General features: G+C 40.7%; 1 protein-coding gene across 1 annotated transcript in view; it reads left to right on the top strand.

Moving 5' to 3' along the window:
- tanc2b (tetratricopeptide repeat, ankyrin repeat and coiled-coil containing 2b) overlaps positions 1 to 20,449 on the top strand; it is a 69,425-nt gene that overhangs the window by 9,861 nt on the left and 39,115 nt on the right. The window contains exons 4-5 of the mRNA XM_037691539.1: positions 3,483 to 3,731; positions 14,210 to 14,341. Of these exons, the coding sequence (XP_037547467.1) occupies positions 3,483 to 3,731; positions 14,210 to 14,341 (381 nt within the window). The remainder of the gene's footprint in view (positions 1 to 3,482; positions 3,732 to 14,209; positions 14,342 to 20,449) is intronic.

Here is a 20,449-nt window from a genome sequence, read left to right as displayed (position 1 = left end):
GAAGGAGGTGAGGACTGAGCTTCCCAGACCAGCTCGCCTCAGCCGTCTGAGGAAGTAGAGTCTCTGATGATCTTTCTTGATCAGGCTGGTGGTGTTGTTGCTCCAGCTGAGGTTGTCATTCATGTGTACACCCAAGTACTTGTAGCTGGAGACCACTTCCACCGCAGATCCTCTTATGTTCAGGGGGGTGTAGATGTTTTTGTTCCTTCTGAAGTCCACAATCATCTCCTTTGTCTTCTTCACATTGATGTGAAGGTTATTCTCTCTGCACCAGCTCTCCAGGTGTTCCACCTCCTGCCTGTAGCTGGACTCATCATTGTTTGTGATGCATCCCACCACCACTGTATCATCTGCAAACTTTACAATGTGACAGCCTGGATGGGTAGCTGCACAATCATATGTGAGCAGAGTAAACAGGAGGGGGCTCAACACACATCCCTGAGGAGAGCCAGTGCTGAGGGTTATGGTGGAGGAGGAGAGGTTGTGGATCCTCACTAACGTGGAGTTTATTCAAAAAATTAAAGCTAAAAAATCTTAAAATTTGTGCTGTGGGTTACGTAAAAATAATGTTTTGAATGCTTTTCTTAAAATTTGAGCTGTTCGTGAATTTTGGCTGGATGCAACTGGTTTCCTAATTTCCTTGTGAGTTGCAAAGGCTTGCTGCTTGAGTTTTGAGTACTTTCAAAGAGCTTATGCAACAAATGTCAAAGTTGTAACAGGAATCTTGAACCCATCTCAAAAACATAAGAGCTATGTTTTGATACCTGCATGGGAGCTCCAAGCTTAAAAAACCTGATTATGATAAATAATATTAACTTTAAAAGAATGTCTAGATCTGACTGTTTTCTTTTAAAAAGTTTACTCTTAACTCATAAACACGAGGGCGGCTGCCAGAGTGGTTCCAAGGTGGGTATGTGTGCCGAAGGGAGCAGCAAAATAATGTGCACGACCAAGGCTGTAGTTTTGCAATTAGTGCACGTAATGAGTAATAAACACTGAAAGCACGGCCACTAAACTTTTTGGCTGCAAACACTCAGAATTCTGTGAACCTACATTGAAACATTTGCGTTATTTCTTGAAATTTTCTGACATTTTTGAGAAAATTAGTACCTTTATTGGAGAAACTTCCGTTTTTTAGCACTATGAATGTAACAAATTGGGTTGTGCTGTAATACTGTTATAAGATGTATCGCAGTAACCAAAAATAGCAACAGTATTGCTTTTTTTAATGTCTTTAAAAATATATAATGACTTTGATTACCGTCATTTTCAGACTATTGAGCTGATGTTCGGCGTATTGTTTTTATACTACCAGTGCTTAGCGTATTTTTAGTTAACGTTTTTCTTAGTTCATATCTTAGATTTTATTACTGTTTTTTTTTTTTTATAATTTATAGTTTTTTACATTCTAGTTCTAGAATTGCGCCGCTCAAGGTGTCTGCATGTTGGAGCAGCTCTGTTACTTTCATTCTGAGATTTTGCTTTTGGAAACTTTAATTCCTGTTTTTCTGGATGTAAGTCACATTTTTTTGGATGATTGTTTCCTCTGGTATCGGATGCTGTGCAGCTGGAAGGATTTTTACTGAAACTTTTTTGGTTTTGGACATTTGTTATGATGCGTAACCATGGCAACAAGGCAGTTTTCTACAACCAACAGCTGATCAACATCTCAAAAGCTCAAATAATATCTCAACTATGGCCCCAACTCTCAAATGAGTTGAAAAGGATGTTCTGTGGACGCATTCTCATCTACCTGCCAGCTGTGCTCGAGTGCCTGATCTCTGAGATCCTGGAACTAGCAGGAAACACGGCTCACGACAGCGGATAGACAGGATGTCTTTCGGCACCTACAGTTGGCTGTCCGCAGCGACGAGGAGCTCGGCAGACTGCTGGGAGGAGTGGCCATCGCTCTGGGAGGAGTTCTGCCCAGCATTCAAGCGGTCCTACAGTCCAGGGGAACCGAGAGGCCAGCCGAGTCTGGGTGGACGGATTGGACGGCATCTGCAGCCAGTTTCTTAGGATCCACTGTGAGATGGACCTTTACAAGAGATCCTTCCTGCCTACAGCCATCAGCATCTATAACATCTCTTAATGAAATGAGGATAACGAGTTACTACAACAAATAATGTCCCTTTGGGATTAATAAAGTATTTTTGAATTGAATTGAATTGAATACTTTTGTTGGATGTAACTGGGACCCTGTGTACCCAGTTTCATTCCACCATATGCACTTCATGTGGTGCGTAGGACAAATAAAGAACCTTGAATCCTTGAATCGAATCCTTGAATATAAGCCACGGCCACTAAATTAAAAAAAAAGTTGTACATATATAAGCTGCAGGTGTCAACGTTGTAACATGAGATATTTACACAGAAATATTTTTAGACTTTTAATTAATTATGTATCTGTAACAAACACAAATACGTACATGTGTGCAGTGCATGGTTTTTTCTGAACTGTGCCTGTAGCAGAGCTGGTTAAAAACAAATACAGTTGCCTATCAGGAATTATTGATCGCTAACTTCATCTCGTGTCCTGAAGTGACTTCTGTTGTGACTTGGCGCTATATAAATAAGCTGACTTGAACTGAATCTTCCTCCTGCGTACTGCGCCCATCAGCCTGTGCTGTCGTCTTCATCACGTTTTCCGGGTGTAACGAGGCTAAATGTTTTTGTTTTTTTTCCATTTCATTTATTTATTTATTTATTTAACGCATATTAATCAACATGTCAGCGGTAAGCATCAATGTAAATATGCCGGAGTTAGCACAACAGTTGTATAATAAGCTAAACATAATAAGTTTTGGCGGCACGAAGCTCGTTAGCCCGTCAAAAAGTGTTTTAATAAAAAAATCCGTATTATAAATTAGCCACAGCATTGTATAGGCCGCGGTGTTGAAAGCATGTGAAAAAAGTAGCGGCTTATAGTCTGGAAATTACGGTAGCTGGCGACTTAAAATTGCGATAAAATGAGCAAACTTACTGAATCTCTGTCTTGGTGACCTGTTTTGCATTCTTGTTATGAATGGCTACTTTTAACAAACTAAACCCTAATTTTATGTGCTGATTAAAAACTGTTCTTGCCCATGGACTGTATTTCGTTGCCCACCTGTGATGGAGTGATGATGATTTTAGGATTAAAGAGAAGAAAGCCTGTTTTGATGAGTCCAGTTCTGCCCCCTGACCTGTGAGCTTTCCTCCCAGTAGAAGATGATTCAAACCGCTGATTGTTTAGAGTTTTTGCGCATCACCTGAAAGACAACAGGAGCTCGATGATGCGAGGCCGTTTTTAGCCGTCAGAACAGGCGCCGGTGTTGTTTCCTGGCAACGACGGCGAACACCTGCAGCTCGAGATGAAAAGCGTACAGCATCAACGTAATATTGCTACAGAGCAGCTGTAAACAGATGTGAAAGCAGAGCAGGTTTTGGTGGGCGGGGTGACGTGAGCGAAGAGTCCTGAAAAGTTGTGTTTTCTCTTCCAGCCACTCTGACCAGCTACTCCGAGAACGTGGAGCGAGGCGGCAAATACAGCGAGGGCTCGCGGGGGAACCTGAAGCTGTGGCAGTCTCAGAAATCAGGCATGGACTCCTTCCTGTACAGGGTGGATGAGAACATGACCGCCTCCACCTACAGCCTAAACAAAATCCCCGAGCGCAACCTGGAGAGCATGTCCTCCCACTCCGCCCACTCCATCCCCTTGTACCTCATGCCTCGTCCCAATTCTGTGGCTGGTGAGTCCTTTCCTCCTCCCCTTCTTCTCCTGTTTATTAAAAGGGTGGCAAATGTTTGTGGGGGGCCAAAATAAGGCTGTTTACAGGTAATAAGTCATGCACGCTGCGTTTTTCTCCTGAACAGAGCATGTTTTCTGTGAAAACTGGATTTTATTGTCTGTTTTCACTCACGCCACATCCTGTTACCGAGTCCTCTTCTTTCCTTTCAGCCCTTTCCTGTTTTCTTGGAAGATGAGTCATTATTTCATTAATGGATTTCTTTGTTTGCAAAAAAACCCAAAAAACACTATACCGACCGTACTTTCAGATTAATGGATATTTTAAAAGGTTTTTGAAGTGAAGCTAAGTTTGTTTCTATTCCCTAAAATGGTTGGCAATTCAGTAGGTTTCCATTAAATTCTTAGTAACTGATATGTATTTTCCTCTACCGAAAGGCAGAACATGGGAAATTATGATTTTACCCACGGTTGTTTGTCTGTTAGCAAAATATTTCATGAACTGGGTGAATTTAAATGAAAATCTCTAAATGTAATTATTAGATAAACATCTACAACGGATTTCCTTTTCGGTTCAGCCCTGTTCAAGATGGCTGCCACAGCTAAATAAATGCAGCAAACACAAAAATGGCTTTACCTCGGTCATTTTTTTCAAAGATTGCGCTAAAATTTGATGCATTAGTAGCTGAGAGTCATTCCCAACATATACTCTGAGCACAAATGCGTAGCCTGACACCTTGTGATAACAGATGGTATTATCTGTAATAATATTTTTAATGTTTGACCAAACGGCTACAACTCCTTCATTTCTTAACGTAAAATGATTTTCAGTTTAAATCTCTGGCGTGAAGTTAATTTGTCTCCCCTGTTTGTCTTTTTTGGCTGTTTATTGTATTAAAAAAGCTGATCGTTGCCTAAAATATCACAAATCCTGAATTATTATGCTGCAGTTTAGTTTAGCATTAATCCTTAAACCGGTCATATTTTTAAATAACCTGTAATCTAATTCAAAAGTTTTGATCACAATAATCTAAACCTGAGATGAAAAGCCTAATTTTCTAAAACTGTACCTTGTTTTCGATTGATTTGTGTGTTTGTTTGTTTGTTGCAGCATTACTTCTATTTAAATGTTTAGTTTGGACTTTTTAAAATGGGTCTCTGTGAAAAGCTTACAAGCAATAATTATCTTACCTGTTTTAGATAGCTTTTCGAAAGACCTCAAATTGGAGAAATATTGTTGAAATCTGACCAGATTAATGAGCTAATTGTTAATCTGAGCATAGCCAAGACCGAAGTGAATTGTTGCCGTCTTTAAAAAAAAATCCAGCTTTTAAAATATGATAGTGGTTTATGCAAACACTGGGTTATAAATGTTTTTATCACAGTCCGTTTTGGATTGCACAGTTATTCTGTCAGAAATATAATATATACAGTAGTCCCTCATTTATCGTGGGGGATCCGTTCTCAATCCCCCCGCCATAAGTGAAAAACTGTACAAGTAGTAAGTAGTAGTTTATTTTAGTATATATATATATATATATATATATATATATATATATATATAAAGGCGTTTAAAACCCTTCCCACACTCTTGCAATATTCCAAACAATGTTTCTAAACTCTAAACACTCTAAACGAGCACAGAATGTCATGATTTCAGCTCTGGATTTTCAACTCTTGGCCACGCCCACCTCCGCTCTGCACGGAGATCAGCTGATCAGCTGCAGGAGGAAGCTTCTCCCACAGCTGTGGGCTGCACACAAGTGCGAAATCATTTAGAATATTTTTTTAAATAAAAAATCTATGCCAGTCATGCGGCTCATCCATCAGTCAGCCACTGCGTGTCATGTCCAATCGTGTTTTGAAAAACCACGATACAGCGAGTCTGCGAAAGACGAACCGCGAAGTAGCGATGGACTACTTTAACAAAAATGAAGTTCTACACCAATTTGCTTCTGCAAAACCCATAGATTTGAGTGTAAATAATATTTGTGTAATATAAAATTGGTGGCAATGTTGAGGTTTATCAGGTAATGTTTGCACAAACCACTTTGAAGTTTTAGAATGGAATTGCCCGTCCAGAATAGATAATTAATTTTCAGTTTGATCAGAATTAAGCTCCTTGTTTTCAAACATCTTAAGCTGTCTGCATCAGGTAAGACATTATTTATTCATAACCTTCCACACAACCGCACTTTGAAACATCTGAGCTTTTGCTTTAGGACAAAAACAGCTCTTTGCTCCAGCTGGGATAGGGTTGTGCTAAAAGTTTTGTCAACTACAAATCCACAGCGTCCTTTCGTTAAGCTCCTTCAACCCTCTGGTGTGAACTGAACCTACAGGGCTGTGAAAAACACAGTCTGGGAAACGGCTTCTGCAGAATAACAAACATGCGCAACGTCACAGAGGAAAAGCTTTTGTACGGCTAAAGGAGCTCCCGTTCACGTGTTCCTTATTGTAGCTGCTGCAAAACGCTCCCAAAAGTAAAACTAGAGAAACGTTATTTTCTGCAGAAAAAGAAAAATGCAACGTGAAAGCTGATTTTTGCTGAAATATAAACATTAAGTGAAGTTTTGGTGCTGGTTGAAACGTTTGAAGAAAAATAAGAATCAGAAGAAAAGTGGAAAAAGCACACAGACTAAAAGATGAAAGGACACAAAAGGAGACTTAAAACAAAAGCGACACATAGGAAGATAAAAAGGGTGCGTAAGGAGACATAAGAGAAAATGAACTAAAAAAACACAAAGAGAATCCATAAGGAGACGTAAAAAATGAGAAGGACGTATGAGAAGACTGGTTTGACAACGACATTTTGACACTACGGACGACGTAAAAAGACGAAGCTTTTTCTTTTCTTTCTATCTTTGAGCTGCTCCGTCACAGAAAAACCTGATTCACAGACTTCGTCCACTTTATTCCAAAGCTTTGTAGAAGAGTCAAGAGCCACAGAGAGTCGATGCATGACAGGTGCAGAACTTATTTATGCCTTGTCCTGTCTGATTCTGACCCGTTCTGACTAAAGCAAAGTTGTTGGTTTTTAGGAACCTCCTGATGGCAGCCCGCCAGCTCCCTCCCTTCATCCTGCGCAGCCATTATCAGCCGGCTGCAGGCCGAGACGCCAGGGAGTCAAATCACAACATTAAGAAAATAAAAAGACAATGAACTCTTCGCTGTCTGCCTACAGATAGTCACATCAAAAATAATTATGAAAACATAATATAATTCTGACAGGGATTCACAATGACTAAAGTAACAAAAAGTTAGTCATATTGTGAGATAATATTGAATGTATCAGGAAGCGGATTGATAAATAAATAAATATGTTTACATCACACTCCCATTTTCAGGGATGAAGATTTGGCACACTAACCACAGACCTCTGAGCAACTGTGGGGAGCTGATGTGGGGGTTAAGGGTCTGGCTGAAGGGTCCACATTAGGGCAAATGAGGGTGGAAATCCATCACCCAAATTGTCTGTTTTTGTCAGGGGATTCAAACCGCGGACCTCCCAATCACAGGCTTGCCTTCTCTAACCTCTGCTCCATCACTCCCCCATACAAGAAGAATGGATTAGGACTGGGGATGCACGATATTATCGGCATGGTATCGGTACCGGCCAATATTAACGATGAATATCGGAAATCGGCCATTTCATCAAAATAACTCCCCAATATAAAAGGCTTCTGTTTTAAGTTATTTTTTTAATTTAAGAAACTGTCAAGTATATTAATGCACTACTACTTATGCACTTTTTCACTTGTCGCTTGTGAGCAGGTTGAGTTTAGATTTGTGAAAATTTACAAATTTGCACCGTTCGAGTGTTGTCGCTGTGTTAGGGAGTGTAAATGTCGTGAATAAATTTGTCATTAAACATAATACAAGTTGAAGTGTTGCATCATTTTCAGACCCCTTTTTGTCATCTGCATTAGGTAGCAGCCAAACTGACAAAGACCTGCAGAATAATGTATTTTAATTCTGCGGCAGAGAACGCTGTGTAGTCTCTAAGTAGGTCTAGGGGTAAAACATCGGTATTGGTATCGGTTATCGGCCGAATAAGTTTTAACATGTTGGCATATAGGATATCGGCTAAAAATCCAATATCGTGCATCCCTAATTAGGACGCATAAAAGCACAAAAGGACACATATGTAGACCTAATAAGACAAAAAGAAAGGTAAAAAGACAGAGCATCAAAAGACTGAAAGGAGGACAAACAAATAGCAAGTATGAAGAGCACTTTTTTTTTAAAAGATCTGATCAAATCAACACTTTTTAGTTTGGAATTATTTTATTCATATTGAGTTAAATAATTGAAAATGTTACAAAAGCAAAAGTTATACAGTAGCTGTAATATCCCAAACAAGCGGAGCAGTTTGATACTTTATTGTGAAGAGTAAAAATAAGTGAACGTTTGCTGAAGTCCCGATAAGTCACGACACCCTCACCTTCTGTTGGCTTCATTTTATATTATCTATTATTAATGATTGGTCTTTATTTGACTAATATACCACGTGTGACGTGAATGACAATGTTTCCTTGATCTTTGAGATAGTTACAGTTCAAAAAATACACAAGAAAACTATAAACGAGAAAATGTGAGAACGCTGACTCAGCATCAAGAAAAATGTCCGCTTTGTAACACCGAGGCAGCCATGACGGGCCCGATTGCGCTGTCGTTCCACTCATCAGAGTTGTTGCTGCAACTGATCTCAGTTGTGCACTTTTCTCACTCCCACTGTGAGAATACTGTATATGTGAAAATACACTTGTGTATTTCATTAAGTCACCCGTCACTGCAGCCATGAGTCTTCATGCAGCTCGCGTTCTGAGGTTTGACGCCGCCGTCTGCCAGAGCAGCCAGATATTCATCTTCGATCTCATCTTCACACAGGACCGAGTGAGCTGGAGATGATTTAAAATACGCACTGCGAGCTACAGATTATGAACATAACAAAAGTTAAGTGGATAAGAGGCAGATTATTAAATCTAACTAAGCTCAGATCATCTGGTGGTCAAAAAATTACAAGGTTGTAGCTGATTTGATCAAATCTTAGGTATTACATACGTGTGTTAGAACTTGATGTGTTGAGGATCATGCTCAGCTACTACCACACCAAAGTTTAGCTCAAACGGTCAGATTTACACCCATTTTTGTGTTTGCTAATGTGGCAGCAAAAACATTATTGCCTCTCGCCTTCAGTACGGGTCGTTAAAGAAAAAGGTGTTTCGTTTTCCACTGGGACAGGAACTCCATATTTGTGCGCGGGGAGATGGACGCGTGTGGAAGAGAAGTGAAAGATGGTTTCGTAATCCTCCACTAAGAATTATTAGATGATGTAGGGGACGGGAGGCGAACGGCAGCCGAGGATTGGCTGAGCTCACCCAGCAGTGGAACATCAAAGCCCCGGGCTTTAACCGGTTCTGTCCCCCAGAGTGACGGAGACACTGGGCTTTGATGTGCAGAGAGGGAGGGAGACGGAGCAGAAGGCGACCGGGGAGGAACATGAGGAGTGGGGGGGTGTTGACTGTTACCTAATGAAGACAGTGCGTTGGTTGAGCTGAAGCTGGATCTGGAGGAGGCAGAAACCAGGACCCAGCATTTTCTCTTCCTTCTCGTATTAGAGATATAACTACAAAGGTGCAAGTAAATGTACAATGTGGGGACAAATTTATCCCCCGCTGCCGAAAGGCGATAACGTTTGTGTGTGTCTGTTAGCAAAATATCTCATGAAGCACTGGATGGATTTTGATGAAGCTCTGAGACCGTATTTACTACATGAACTTCTACAACTGAGTAACTTTTGGAGTCAACCCACTTAAAGATGGCCTCCGCAGCAAACACAACATCATTAGGGATCCATGTTGGGATCGACCTTGAAGGAGGCTCGTAACACGGATCAGTGGAATACCCATAGAAGTGGCCATTTTGGACGGAGAATGTTCCGGCAGGACTCGAGGCTGACGAGACTAAAACGGTCTGCCTGAAGAAAATCAACAATTGTGGCTTATCTGAATCTGACTCCCCCGTTTGGCCTCGGATACGAGCCGACTATCAATTTTTCTCCTGGAACATGGTTAACTAGAGAAAAAGCTTAGTCTATCGCAACCCCCCACCCCTCAGAACTGCCGGCTGAACAACAACATCAGGACTGTGGCCTATCAGGAAGTGCTCGTGGACAAATCTCAACATCTTGATGTCAAATGCATTTGTAAAGTGTTTATAAATGTGCTGGCTGGTAGAATTTTTTTAAATGTCTCAAATCATGTCCTGATAGGATCTTTTTTGTAATACCTCTATCCATCCTCATGGCTCTTACCTTTTTCTATCTAAAAGTATTCTGATAAAGAAAAGGGGGCCGCGCTATTATAGCAGCAGCAACGTGCACTCCGCCCGTCTTTCTTACGACTGTACGAACATTATTTCACTGTATCCCGGTACAACGACGATAAAGCCATACCACTTTATATTAATTTTAAAAATGTCCAATTTCTTCCTATTGGTTATTATATCAACTGCAGTTTCTTATATTTAGCCAAGTTTTATGAAAAATTGTCCAAAAGTCTCCCTTTTGATAAGAGTTTAAAAGGTTTGTGGTGCTTTGTACCATGAGTGAAAATAAAAACTTCGTAGCGGCCGAAGGTTTGTATTTTTCTTAAAATTTCTCATTTTGAGAATTTCTTTAATCTGTTTTGCTATTTAACTTAAACATTATATATATATATATAAAAAAAACAATGAATTTGCAGGAAGTCTGCATCGACCTCTTAAGCCTGTTGGCCAAAATAATACCATTCTTAAATTTCAGTTGTGGGCCACACAAAGTCACTCCGAGGGCCACAAATAGCCCTCGAGCCGTACTTTGGACTCCCCTGGTTTATGAGATTTGAAAATCGTTGCATTGATTTTGAATTTACATTTTTTATTTGCCACACCATCCAAACGTTTTCAGACTGCTGTTTGTAAGCAGGAAGTATCTGGTGCGTTGCTATCATCGCCCAGGGCTTCCTGGTGCACAGTCAGTCTTTCCATGGATACCTGCTACTTCCTGCTGGATTCTCTGCTTGTTCTGCTTCCCGTGTTACTTCTCTGCGCTCTGCGTGGAGCCTTAGCGCATTGGCACAGCAGCTGTGAATGTGATCCCCGGCAGCCTGCTGCATTGCAGATAGGAACGATGAGCACACGGATTCCAGTTCTCTTATTCAAACACAGTTGAAAGAGAGAAGAAGAAAAACTCTCCAGCCCTGAAGCCCTGAGTCATTCTTCCTTGGTTTAGCAGCAGACTAATGCCTCCACTCTTCCTGCTTTTAGCTCAGTTGCACGACCAGTTCTCCCCCCACCCCTCCATTCCCATCAGGGCCGAGCCTCCAGCATTCCCAGCTGCCATTTTCCCTCCTATTTGGGAAACCCATGTGGCTCGTTTTTGGGGGGTTTGTAGCTGTGGTGACTCACTCGTTCACAATCACACACGCGCTCGACTGAGCTTCAACTGGAGTGGCACAGAAACCGCTCTTTAAACCCAGAACAGAATGAGTGTTGAGCTTTACTGGAGGAGGATGCTGAACGGTCTGCTCCATGGAGAGTCACAGTGCAGACACACACAACGGATGACGCTGAAAAGAAGCATGGACTTCCACTAACACCTCCCTCCAACCCCGTGACTTTGACCGAATCTAACAACCTCAAACTGTCTCAGGTATTGTCGAAAAAAAAGAGAAGTTTTAATTATTTTGTCTTGGCAAGTAATAATAAAAGACGAAGCATTTCGTGAAGGAATGCATAAAACCCGACACCTTTGATTCCGACGTTTTAAACGTAAACTATTATGCTGAGAAATTACAAAGTTTTGCTGTTTCAGTCAAACCTTTAAAACATGTATAGTGATAACGTTCATAGAAAAACTATCATTTCCCCCCACCATTCGCCTTTCGGTGTTGGAGAATAAATAACTTATCAAAACATTTTTTAATAGAAAATCTAGCTCTATCTTATTTTTGTCACACTCATTCTTTCTGTCGAACATTATTACTACAATTGCAGTCGCCATGGCAACCGAATCTGTGTGCCAACACAAACACTAACTCATGCATGTGCCCCGTCTACTTCCGTATTTGTATTTCCGTGCAGTAACGGATAGGGAAAGATGCTGTCAGCGCTTAACAATAAATCAGATTTGTCTTACAAAGGGAAAAAAAACAAACGGTAAATGTTCAAATTATGTTTTTGTTTGTAAGGGTTTAACTACTGGACCGAGTTTAGTAACGCTCTCTGTAAGTTGACATCTGCGACTGGTTAACTTTTGGAGTCGACCCTATTAAAGGTGTCCACCAAAGCAAACACAGAAATGGCTCTGACTCCAGATCTACAGATACTGAGTAGGGCTGAACGATTTTGGAAAATGTTCTATTTACGATTTTTTATTTTTTTTTTACCTCTGTGTTGCAATTGCGATTTAATATTTGTTTATTTATCAATATGTGTTTCAGTGGCAAAAAACTCCACAGTTTTCAGCTTCGCTCTTCTGCATTTTTTTTGTGTAGCTCCAGAATAGCAACTTAGCTAAAATGTGTGTGCGCGGGCATTCTGTACCGCTTATACATTGTGTTTAACAAAGCCGTAAACCCGGGCTTGCTCACAATATTAATGGGCATCATGTCTTTTCGCTATGAACTCCGTTATTTCTTGAGTTATTTCCACGTGCCATTTTGAATTATGTTCATACGGAGTAACACCTTCGAACAGTTCAGTCAGTGATCCTGTCGGCTGGTACTTCGCTTATTTGAAGTCAAAACACCGGTTTTTGGCATTCTATCCATGCAACCATCGTAAATGGCTTTGGGGTGTTTTTTTAAGTGTTGGTAAAGATTTGTGGTGTTACCTCGAGAGGTAGCAACAGCAGCTAAGGTAGGTTTTGCACAATGCATGTCGTAGTCAAAATAATTCCAAACGACGGACCCTCTTTGGTACCAAACTTTCAGCCGTGTCAGGTTTTGTCGAGCCTGTTGCCGTTGTGCAACCGGTTAAAACGCAGTGTTGACTTCTCCCGCTCCCTGCTCTGCTTTGCTTCGCTCACTCGCAAGTCACATAACCAGATCACATGACCAGTCAAATCGCAGCCTTTGCGATCAGAAATTCTCATTTGATCATATTGCAATATTATTGCATTTGCAATTAATTGTTCAGCCCTAATACTGAGCTAAAACTTGGCGCTGTAGAAGTTGAGTCATACACAACAGACACTTTGAGGTGTAAGATCTGTGTTTAAAGCCACTGGATAGAATTTAATGAAACTTTCAGAAAGTAATCATTGGATTAACATCTATAACTGATTAAAATTTGGATTAAATCCAATTTCAGATAACCAACACAACTAATCTAAATTTGCCAGCACAAATATATTGAGGTAAAATTTGCTGCGGAAATAATAATAAAGTGAAATGTGTTGTCGTCATTGTATGTTCCCATACAGTGACGACATTAGTTCTCTGCATCGCACCTGGGATACACTCAGGTGGAGCAGTGGCAGCTATTGAAGGCGTCCGGGGAGCAACTGGGGATAAGGTGTACTGCTCAGAGACACCACGAGATGTGCAAGGACTGTGAATCGAATCTGGGACTTTCAGGTCCCGAGTCGGCTGCCCTGCCTCTACCTCATCTCGGCCCCCGTAGTCGCTGAGAGTCATTCAGAACTCACATTCTGAGCATGACATCTTGCATGAGATTCCACGTAAAGTCATTTTCAAGGTCTGATCCAATCATCTTCATCATTTCTCAACAAATAATCCAAGTTTTAAACTCTGGCCTGAAAGTGGTGATATGTGATATTTTAAGGATTATAAATGTTTCATTTTAATTTAAAAATTTCACCATGTTTGCTTCTTTTTCCCTGTAAAAGCAACTTTGTCCTGACTTGTCCCTGGTCTGTCAGACACTGAATATTTCAGTCCCTTAATCCTGCCTGAATTTTAACGTTGGGGCGTCGCGTTTTTTTTTCTCACCTTTTTCTGAACTGATGGGGTTCAGGTGTGATACAGAATCATGTCGCTCACTTCCACAGGCAGCGTCTGTCATTTAGCATTCAGTGGTTCAGAGTGTTGGACCTAAAGACACGGTGTGGCGTGAGCAATCAGCAGCCATCGTTATTCGGCGCTCTCCCCATGAATAAGACATTTGTCTGCTGAGCTAATTAATCCTGAGAGGGGCCGGATGGCATCTGCCTCCGTGCTGCGTGACAGACATGGCGAGGAGGGAATTTGAGTACTGAAGCACGTTGGGCCGGATCCCCATTTCCTGACCGAGTTAGTGTAAGAACAGGAACCTGACAGCTGCCACAGGACGCCTGCACCAACCTTTGCCACCTTCTGTTTGCTTGCGTTCATGTTGTGGGTCTGTTTGCTGCAAAGGTGCAGACACTGACGTTGGTATGTTTTTCTCCTTTTCCAAAATCTCTCTCTCTCTCTCTCTCCGTCACTCACAACAACGCAGCTACGAGCTCGGCCCACCTGGAGGATCTGGCGTACCTGGACGAGCAGAGGCACACTCCGTTACGTGCCTCGCTGCGCATGCCGAGACAGAGCACCACCTGCGGGCCGGGTCGCTCCGGGCAGGACCTGAGAGGTGAGCGCAAACACTTCAACACAAATGCAGTCTCTTCTAAACCCCATCAGTCTGGCACTATAATCCATTAGTATTAACCCCACCCCCCTTATTTTATTTGATTTGATTATTTTTGCTAATTATTTGTTTAGATGGCTCAGATTAAGAAACATCACATCACTTGAATACTGAAGTAACAGTGGTCAGCCAGCAGATGTTACTCCTGTCAGAAATCATCAACATCAACTCCAGACTTCAATCTCAGTCCATGCCTCGTATTTAGTTGGACCCATGTGAAATATAATTTTTGAGCTCTTTCACTGACAGTCACTGACAATTAAGATACATAAGAGGAAAAAAAGTTTAAATTAGGTATCAGTTTCCCTAATTGAGAAAAAGAAATACTAAACACAAGGCTAAACAAGCTTTATTAGTCCACTTCCTTCTTATTATTCTTCTATTGCTGGTTACTTTGCTGTTATTATTAAAGCACAAAAAATGAAAAAGAGTTTTTAATTTCTTATTTGTTATTGAGTTGGTGTAGAAATGGATTTTAAATGTTGTTTTTTTTTAAACTGAACAAAAATTTAAACACAAAACTATTGTTTTTTTTGCTCCCATTTTTCACGAGTTGAACTCAACAATCTAAGACTTTATGCACGCTAAAGGTCTTTTTCTCTCAGATATTGTTCACAGATTTTTGTAAATCTATTAGTAAGCACTTCTCCTTTGATGAAATAATCCATCCACCTCACCGGTGTAGCGTATCAAGATGCTGATTAGCAGTAGCGAACACAGCCAATCAAAAAGTTAGCTTCGCTAATCACTAATTCGCTAACAAACAAAAAAATAGCTTTGCTAATGCTAAACCGCTAAACAGATTAAAAAAAATATATAAGCAGCTAACGCTAAAGCGCTAACTTTTATCATACACTGCTGTTGCTGACACTGTATGACTGTCTGTAATGTGAGAACGTTGGAAGTGAACACAAGTCTAAATGGTTCATAAATCACAAGTAAAGTGTCCATGTCCCGTTCAGAGGTGAGCTTTCAGAAATTAATCCGGTCCATCAGATCCACAGAGGTGGAGCAGAGTGATGAAGCAGAGTGATGCATTCAATGTGTGTCGTACATCTCCCTTGAGTCATTTACTAAAATGAATTGACTCCTTTTGGCGATCCTCTTTGTGGTTAACTACTTTTATAAACTAACTACAAAGTTGCTGTGCGTCATCATCAATATTCTCTCAGTAATAAATCTGCTTGTATTAAAGTAAAGATGTGTGAGAGAGTCCCGTCCCAGAGACAGAGTGAGGGTTGCAAAGCATGCTGGGTAGGAATGTGTGCGCAATGTTTCTGCCTGATTACAATGTTTCTGATTGTGAAAATGTGTTTTTCATATTATTTTCCTGTTCTGGTTTGGAATTTATGTGAAAGTCTCTTTTATTGGGTGTAAACTGACACCATGAGTCAGAGACTGTTTGTGGTAGATATGGGGGGGGGGTCACTGCAAGAGTGATGACATCACCGGGCAGTACCTAGCTATCATTAGCTCTGCATTGCATTGCTTTGGGCAAATCACTATTCTCTTGTATGCTTTTAGTGTGGAGAACTGTCTTCTTTTTATTAGCTGACTTTAATTAACCGGATTTAAGTTTAGCAGATTCTAATTGCACTAAAAGTTTTGAAAGTTAGTGAAAATGCTAATCCACTACATGGAAACTTAGCTCTGCTATTAGCGGAACTGCCCACCACTGCTGATTAGGCAGCATGATTACTGCGCAGGTGTGCCTTAGGCTGCCCACAATAAAAGGCCACTCTAAAATGTCCAGTTTCGTCACACCGCACAATGCTACAAATGTTTCAAGTTTTGAGGGAGCGTGCACATGGCATGCTGACTGCAGGAGAAATTGGCAGTACATCCAACCGGCATAACAACCAAACACAACGTATCGTATCACGTACTTTAAATTCAGGAGGAAATCAGCAGCAGTTGATTTTCAGTCGAGAGCCTCTTTCTCGTGCAAATGTGTCGCTAGTGTCTGCGAGCTTTTATGACAGGCCAGTGATGCGGCTGTGCAGTTGGTGGACGCTGGACGTTGTCAGCTGTTGTTTCTTCTGTGCAGAGCAGGAGAGCGAGAGTACGAGGGAGTACACAAAGAGCCTTTTGTCACGCTGTGTCACTACAAAGCTAAAAATTTGTCTCAACAGTCTCAGTCAGTGTGCGCTTCACTGCACACTGTCGGTTCAAACGCACAGCAAACACCTCCTCATCCTCCCACTCTGAGCCAAATGTCACAACATTATGTGTCCCGTTGCCCTTCATCTCCTGTCGTTTAGATTGTAATGAGACTCTAATGGCTGCCCTCTGCCATCCGAGCGAACGCAAATATTCATCTGTGTGCTTTAAGCACCCGTTAAGACCCCGTTCAGTCAAACTAACGCTCGGCTGAGCTGTGATGCAAGTCCCCTGCTTTAGGGCAGCCGGCTGCAGCAAACAGAGAGGATGAGTGTTGGAGAGAAAGGAACAATGGAAGAAACCAGGTATACCCACTCAAATCCTTGCTGGTACTGCCAAAGCCACTTGTTTCAACCTTCCTCCTCTAAGGGCAGCCAAGTGTGTTTACAAGCCAAACGATTGCATCTTAGCATGCCTTCTGCCTCCTCAGATCAGTGTCAGAGCCTCCCGGAGTGCACGGCGCTTGTGACTTCAGCAGGAGTCGGGAGGAGGAGACTGAACTCGACAAGACATGAAAGCTAGAGAATTGAAAAACAGTTTTTTTCACCTATAAGGACAAAGTGTTTATTGCCTAAAGTTGTTGTTTTTTTTCTAACAATTAAAGTTACACGTTTAGAGCGGTGGTAGGGCTGTACAACGTCAGGAAAATATCTGATAAGAGGTTGTTGTTATTATCAGGAGTGCCAAGGCATTAGCACTGAAGCACCCTTGTTATTGTTAAAAACAATTGTCTCGAGTCAATCTGATATGCCAAATATATTACTGAGGCATCGTCGGTCTCTTCTTTGGGCTGTTTTTTCTTCAGGGGTCTTCACAGCGAGTCATCCTCCTCCACCTCACTCTGTCCTCACTCCACTCCATATCCTCTCTAACTGCATCCATATGTCTCCTCTTTGTCGTTTTCCTGGCAGCTGCATTTCTAACATCCTTCTACCAATATACCACTGTCTCTCCCCTGGACATGTCCAAACCATCTCAGTCTGGCCTCTCTAACGTTATTTCCCAGTTTGTTGAACCTGTGCATCCATTCTTGTCACTCCTAAGGAGAACCTCAACATCTTCATTTCTGCTACTTCCTGTTCTTTCTCCGGTCTTTTTGTCCATGTCTCTGTCTCCAGACCATACAACATAGCTGGTCTCACCACTAGGCCTGTCGCGATAAACAATAAATCAATTAATCGCATGAGAAATGAAAATTATATTGTTAAAAGCAGCTAAGCTGGGAAGCTAAACTAACAGACCGACCTCGGGAAACAACCTCCGTCTTGTCGAAGCTCCAAAATTCACGATTGAAACCTGTGCCTTCGTGTTTTTTTTTTTTTTTTTTAATTAAAAGCTTTGTGTGAAAAATGCTATGCTAAAGAGCTTAAACCACACCGAGCGTCCGCCATTTTGAGAATAAAAAAACAGGAAGGTGAGACAGCCCATGTCACTTCAAGGGGCCTCCCTCCCATTTTTCTTAAAGAGACACGCTGCTCGCTCCCTCACTATCCATCCTTCGGTTCAAACAGTCTTATACTGCCATCCAGTGGTTAACAAAAGGTACTACACTCAAATAACCATCTATTTTTAAATTTGACAATTGCCAATTATTGTCAAATTTCAAACAATATTATTGTTTATCGCAATAATTTCTGAGACCAGTAAAATTTGTTATCGTGACGGGCCTGCTCACTGTCTTGTAAACTTTTCCTTTGACCTTTGCTGACAATCTTTTGTCTCAAATCACTTCTGAAACTTTTCTCCATCCACTCCATCCTGCCTGGACTCTCTTCTTCACCTCTTTACCACACTCCCTGTATACCTCAGTGGACCCCAAGTCCTCGAAGTCCTGCACCTTTGTGACCTCTGCTCCTTGTAGCCTCACTGTTCCACCGGCCTCTCTGCTGAGCTTTAATGCCCAGCACAGCCTTTTTCAGTTTTACTGATAAATTTAAAATATTTTGTGCAGCTCTACTTGTTGCTTTTAACTAATATTAAATTCATATTTATTCTATTTGGCGTCTTCCTTTCACAGTTCAGGGAGAGATATTTAGTGTCCAGATTGCCGTGAAGTTTGTCATAAACAGTCAAGTTACCAACAAATGAATCATGTTGTGACCTCCTCCGGCAAGTTCTCTCCCCTGACGGCTCCAAATCCAAACTTATTAAATGATTTTGTTTCTCATCGCAGGAAGGATAAATTCAGCTGTTTTGCTTTAGCAGAGACAGACCTATAGACGGATCAGACGGGAGGGGGTCATTCGTTGGTCAGGCGGTAAGCGGCCGACAGACGCAGAGCTCTGTGGCTGATTTTGTCGAAGCCTCTTTTAATGCCAGCCGTCGGGGGGGTGGGGGGGGGGGGGGGGGGCAAGCTGTGCTGCTGTTTTGAGAAGAGTGAGTCAGCTCGTAATTGACTGTCTTGTGCTCCCGCCTGCCTACCTCGAAGATTTACCACCCACCTTATATATTCACCGCAAACCCTCTCACACAACTACACCGCATGCACATTTTCTCCTTCGTTTATCTTTATTTTCACTCCCCTCTGTTTTTGTCGATCTCTGTCCTCCCTTCGGTTTCCCTCGCTGTTTTTCTTACGATGTTTGTAAACGGAAAACAACAATTTATGATGGAGTGAATAAAAACGTAGAGGAATTTAGTCGAGTGTTGTAATTAAGAGATCAAGCTTTTAAAAAGAAGCGTTATTTGTTCTTATGACGAGCAAGTCTAATAAAATAGCAACGAAGAATAAAATTCATTCATTTATTCATTCAGCCTTTTTTTATACAGGTTAATCCCATTGAGCCTCGGGGACTCATCTACAGGAGAGACCTGATTTCTTTAACAAAGAGTGATGACAACAATAGACAATCATAAATGATCTTAAATCTTTAAATGATCTTAAAACAAGTAGCACCGCCACAGCTTTAAAGCTGGACTCCAGGTCAAACCGTTTAATTTTACACATTTATACATTTTTAAACCCATAAAAATTGGTGTTTCTTTTCATATTAATATCACATAACCCTATATTAGTTTTTCAGGTATTGTCTTGGAGCTGTTTTATGTACGTTTTCCAAGAGTTTTAAATGGGTAAAAGAAAAATTAATTCTATAAGATAATACATTAGAAGTAAATGTTTTTTTAAACATTCACTGCTCATTAATTGCTTCATAAAATAAAATAAAACTATATTGTGCACTTTGTCAAACTCATACGTGTAGATTTTAATGAATTATTTCACAATTATAACATAAAACTTAAAATAATATGTGTAGTTAAAGACATTTAGTTTTAGGATTATTAAAGTGCTTTTTTTGTAAAGTAGCCTTTCAAAAATATCTAATTGTATCCATGTATTTATATTTAGTTTATTTATACCATCAAACTTCTTGTGTTCTTTTATATTTTTTGAATATACTTATTTGTTCTCTTCTTCTTTTCTATTATTCCAACTGATTTCACACACAGTTCTTTTTTTCTGTGGCTTAGAAACAGAACACTTGGTAATAAAAAAGAAAATTAGATTTTTTTTTTCAGGTTTATTTTGAGCTGTAATAAAAATATAACTTCTTTTTTTTATGAGTTTTGAGTCCTTTTTGGTGCCAGATTCTGACAGAAACCTTGAAAAATATCCTGAATTTATCAAAACCTTGTAGATCAAATTTATTTCTGTTTCTGTAAGCAAAATAATTTCGAATGTTTAAAAAATCAAACTTACCTTTGTTTAAAATACCTGTGTTCCTACTTATTGTGTTTCCCGTTGCTCAAACGTTGGTGGATTTCATATAGCATGGATTTTTATTAATTTATAATAAATAAATTGACAAACAAATGAACAGATGAAACGGAACAACAAACACTCGACGGCTGAGGCGAGCTGGTCTGGGAAGCTCAGTCCTCACCTCCTTC

This window comes from Nematolebias whitei, chromosome 17 (assembly GCF_014905685.2).
Source record: "Nematolebias whitei isolate Nwh7 chromosome 17, NemWhi1, whole genome shotgun sequence".
NCBI classification, from domain to species: domain Eukaryota; kingdom Metazoa; phylum Chordata; class Actinopteri; order Cyprinodontiformes; family Rivulidae; genus Nematolebias; species Nematolebias whitei.
This window is presented reverse-complemented; position numbering and strand designations above follow the sequence as displayed.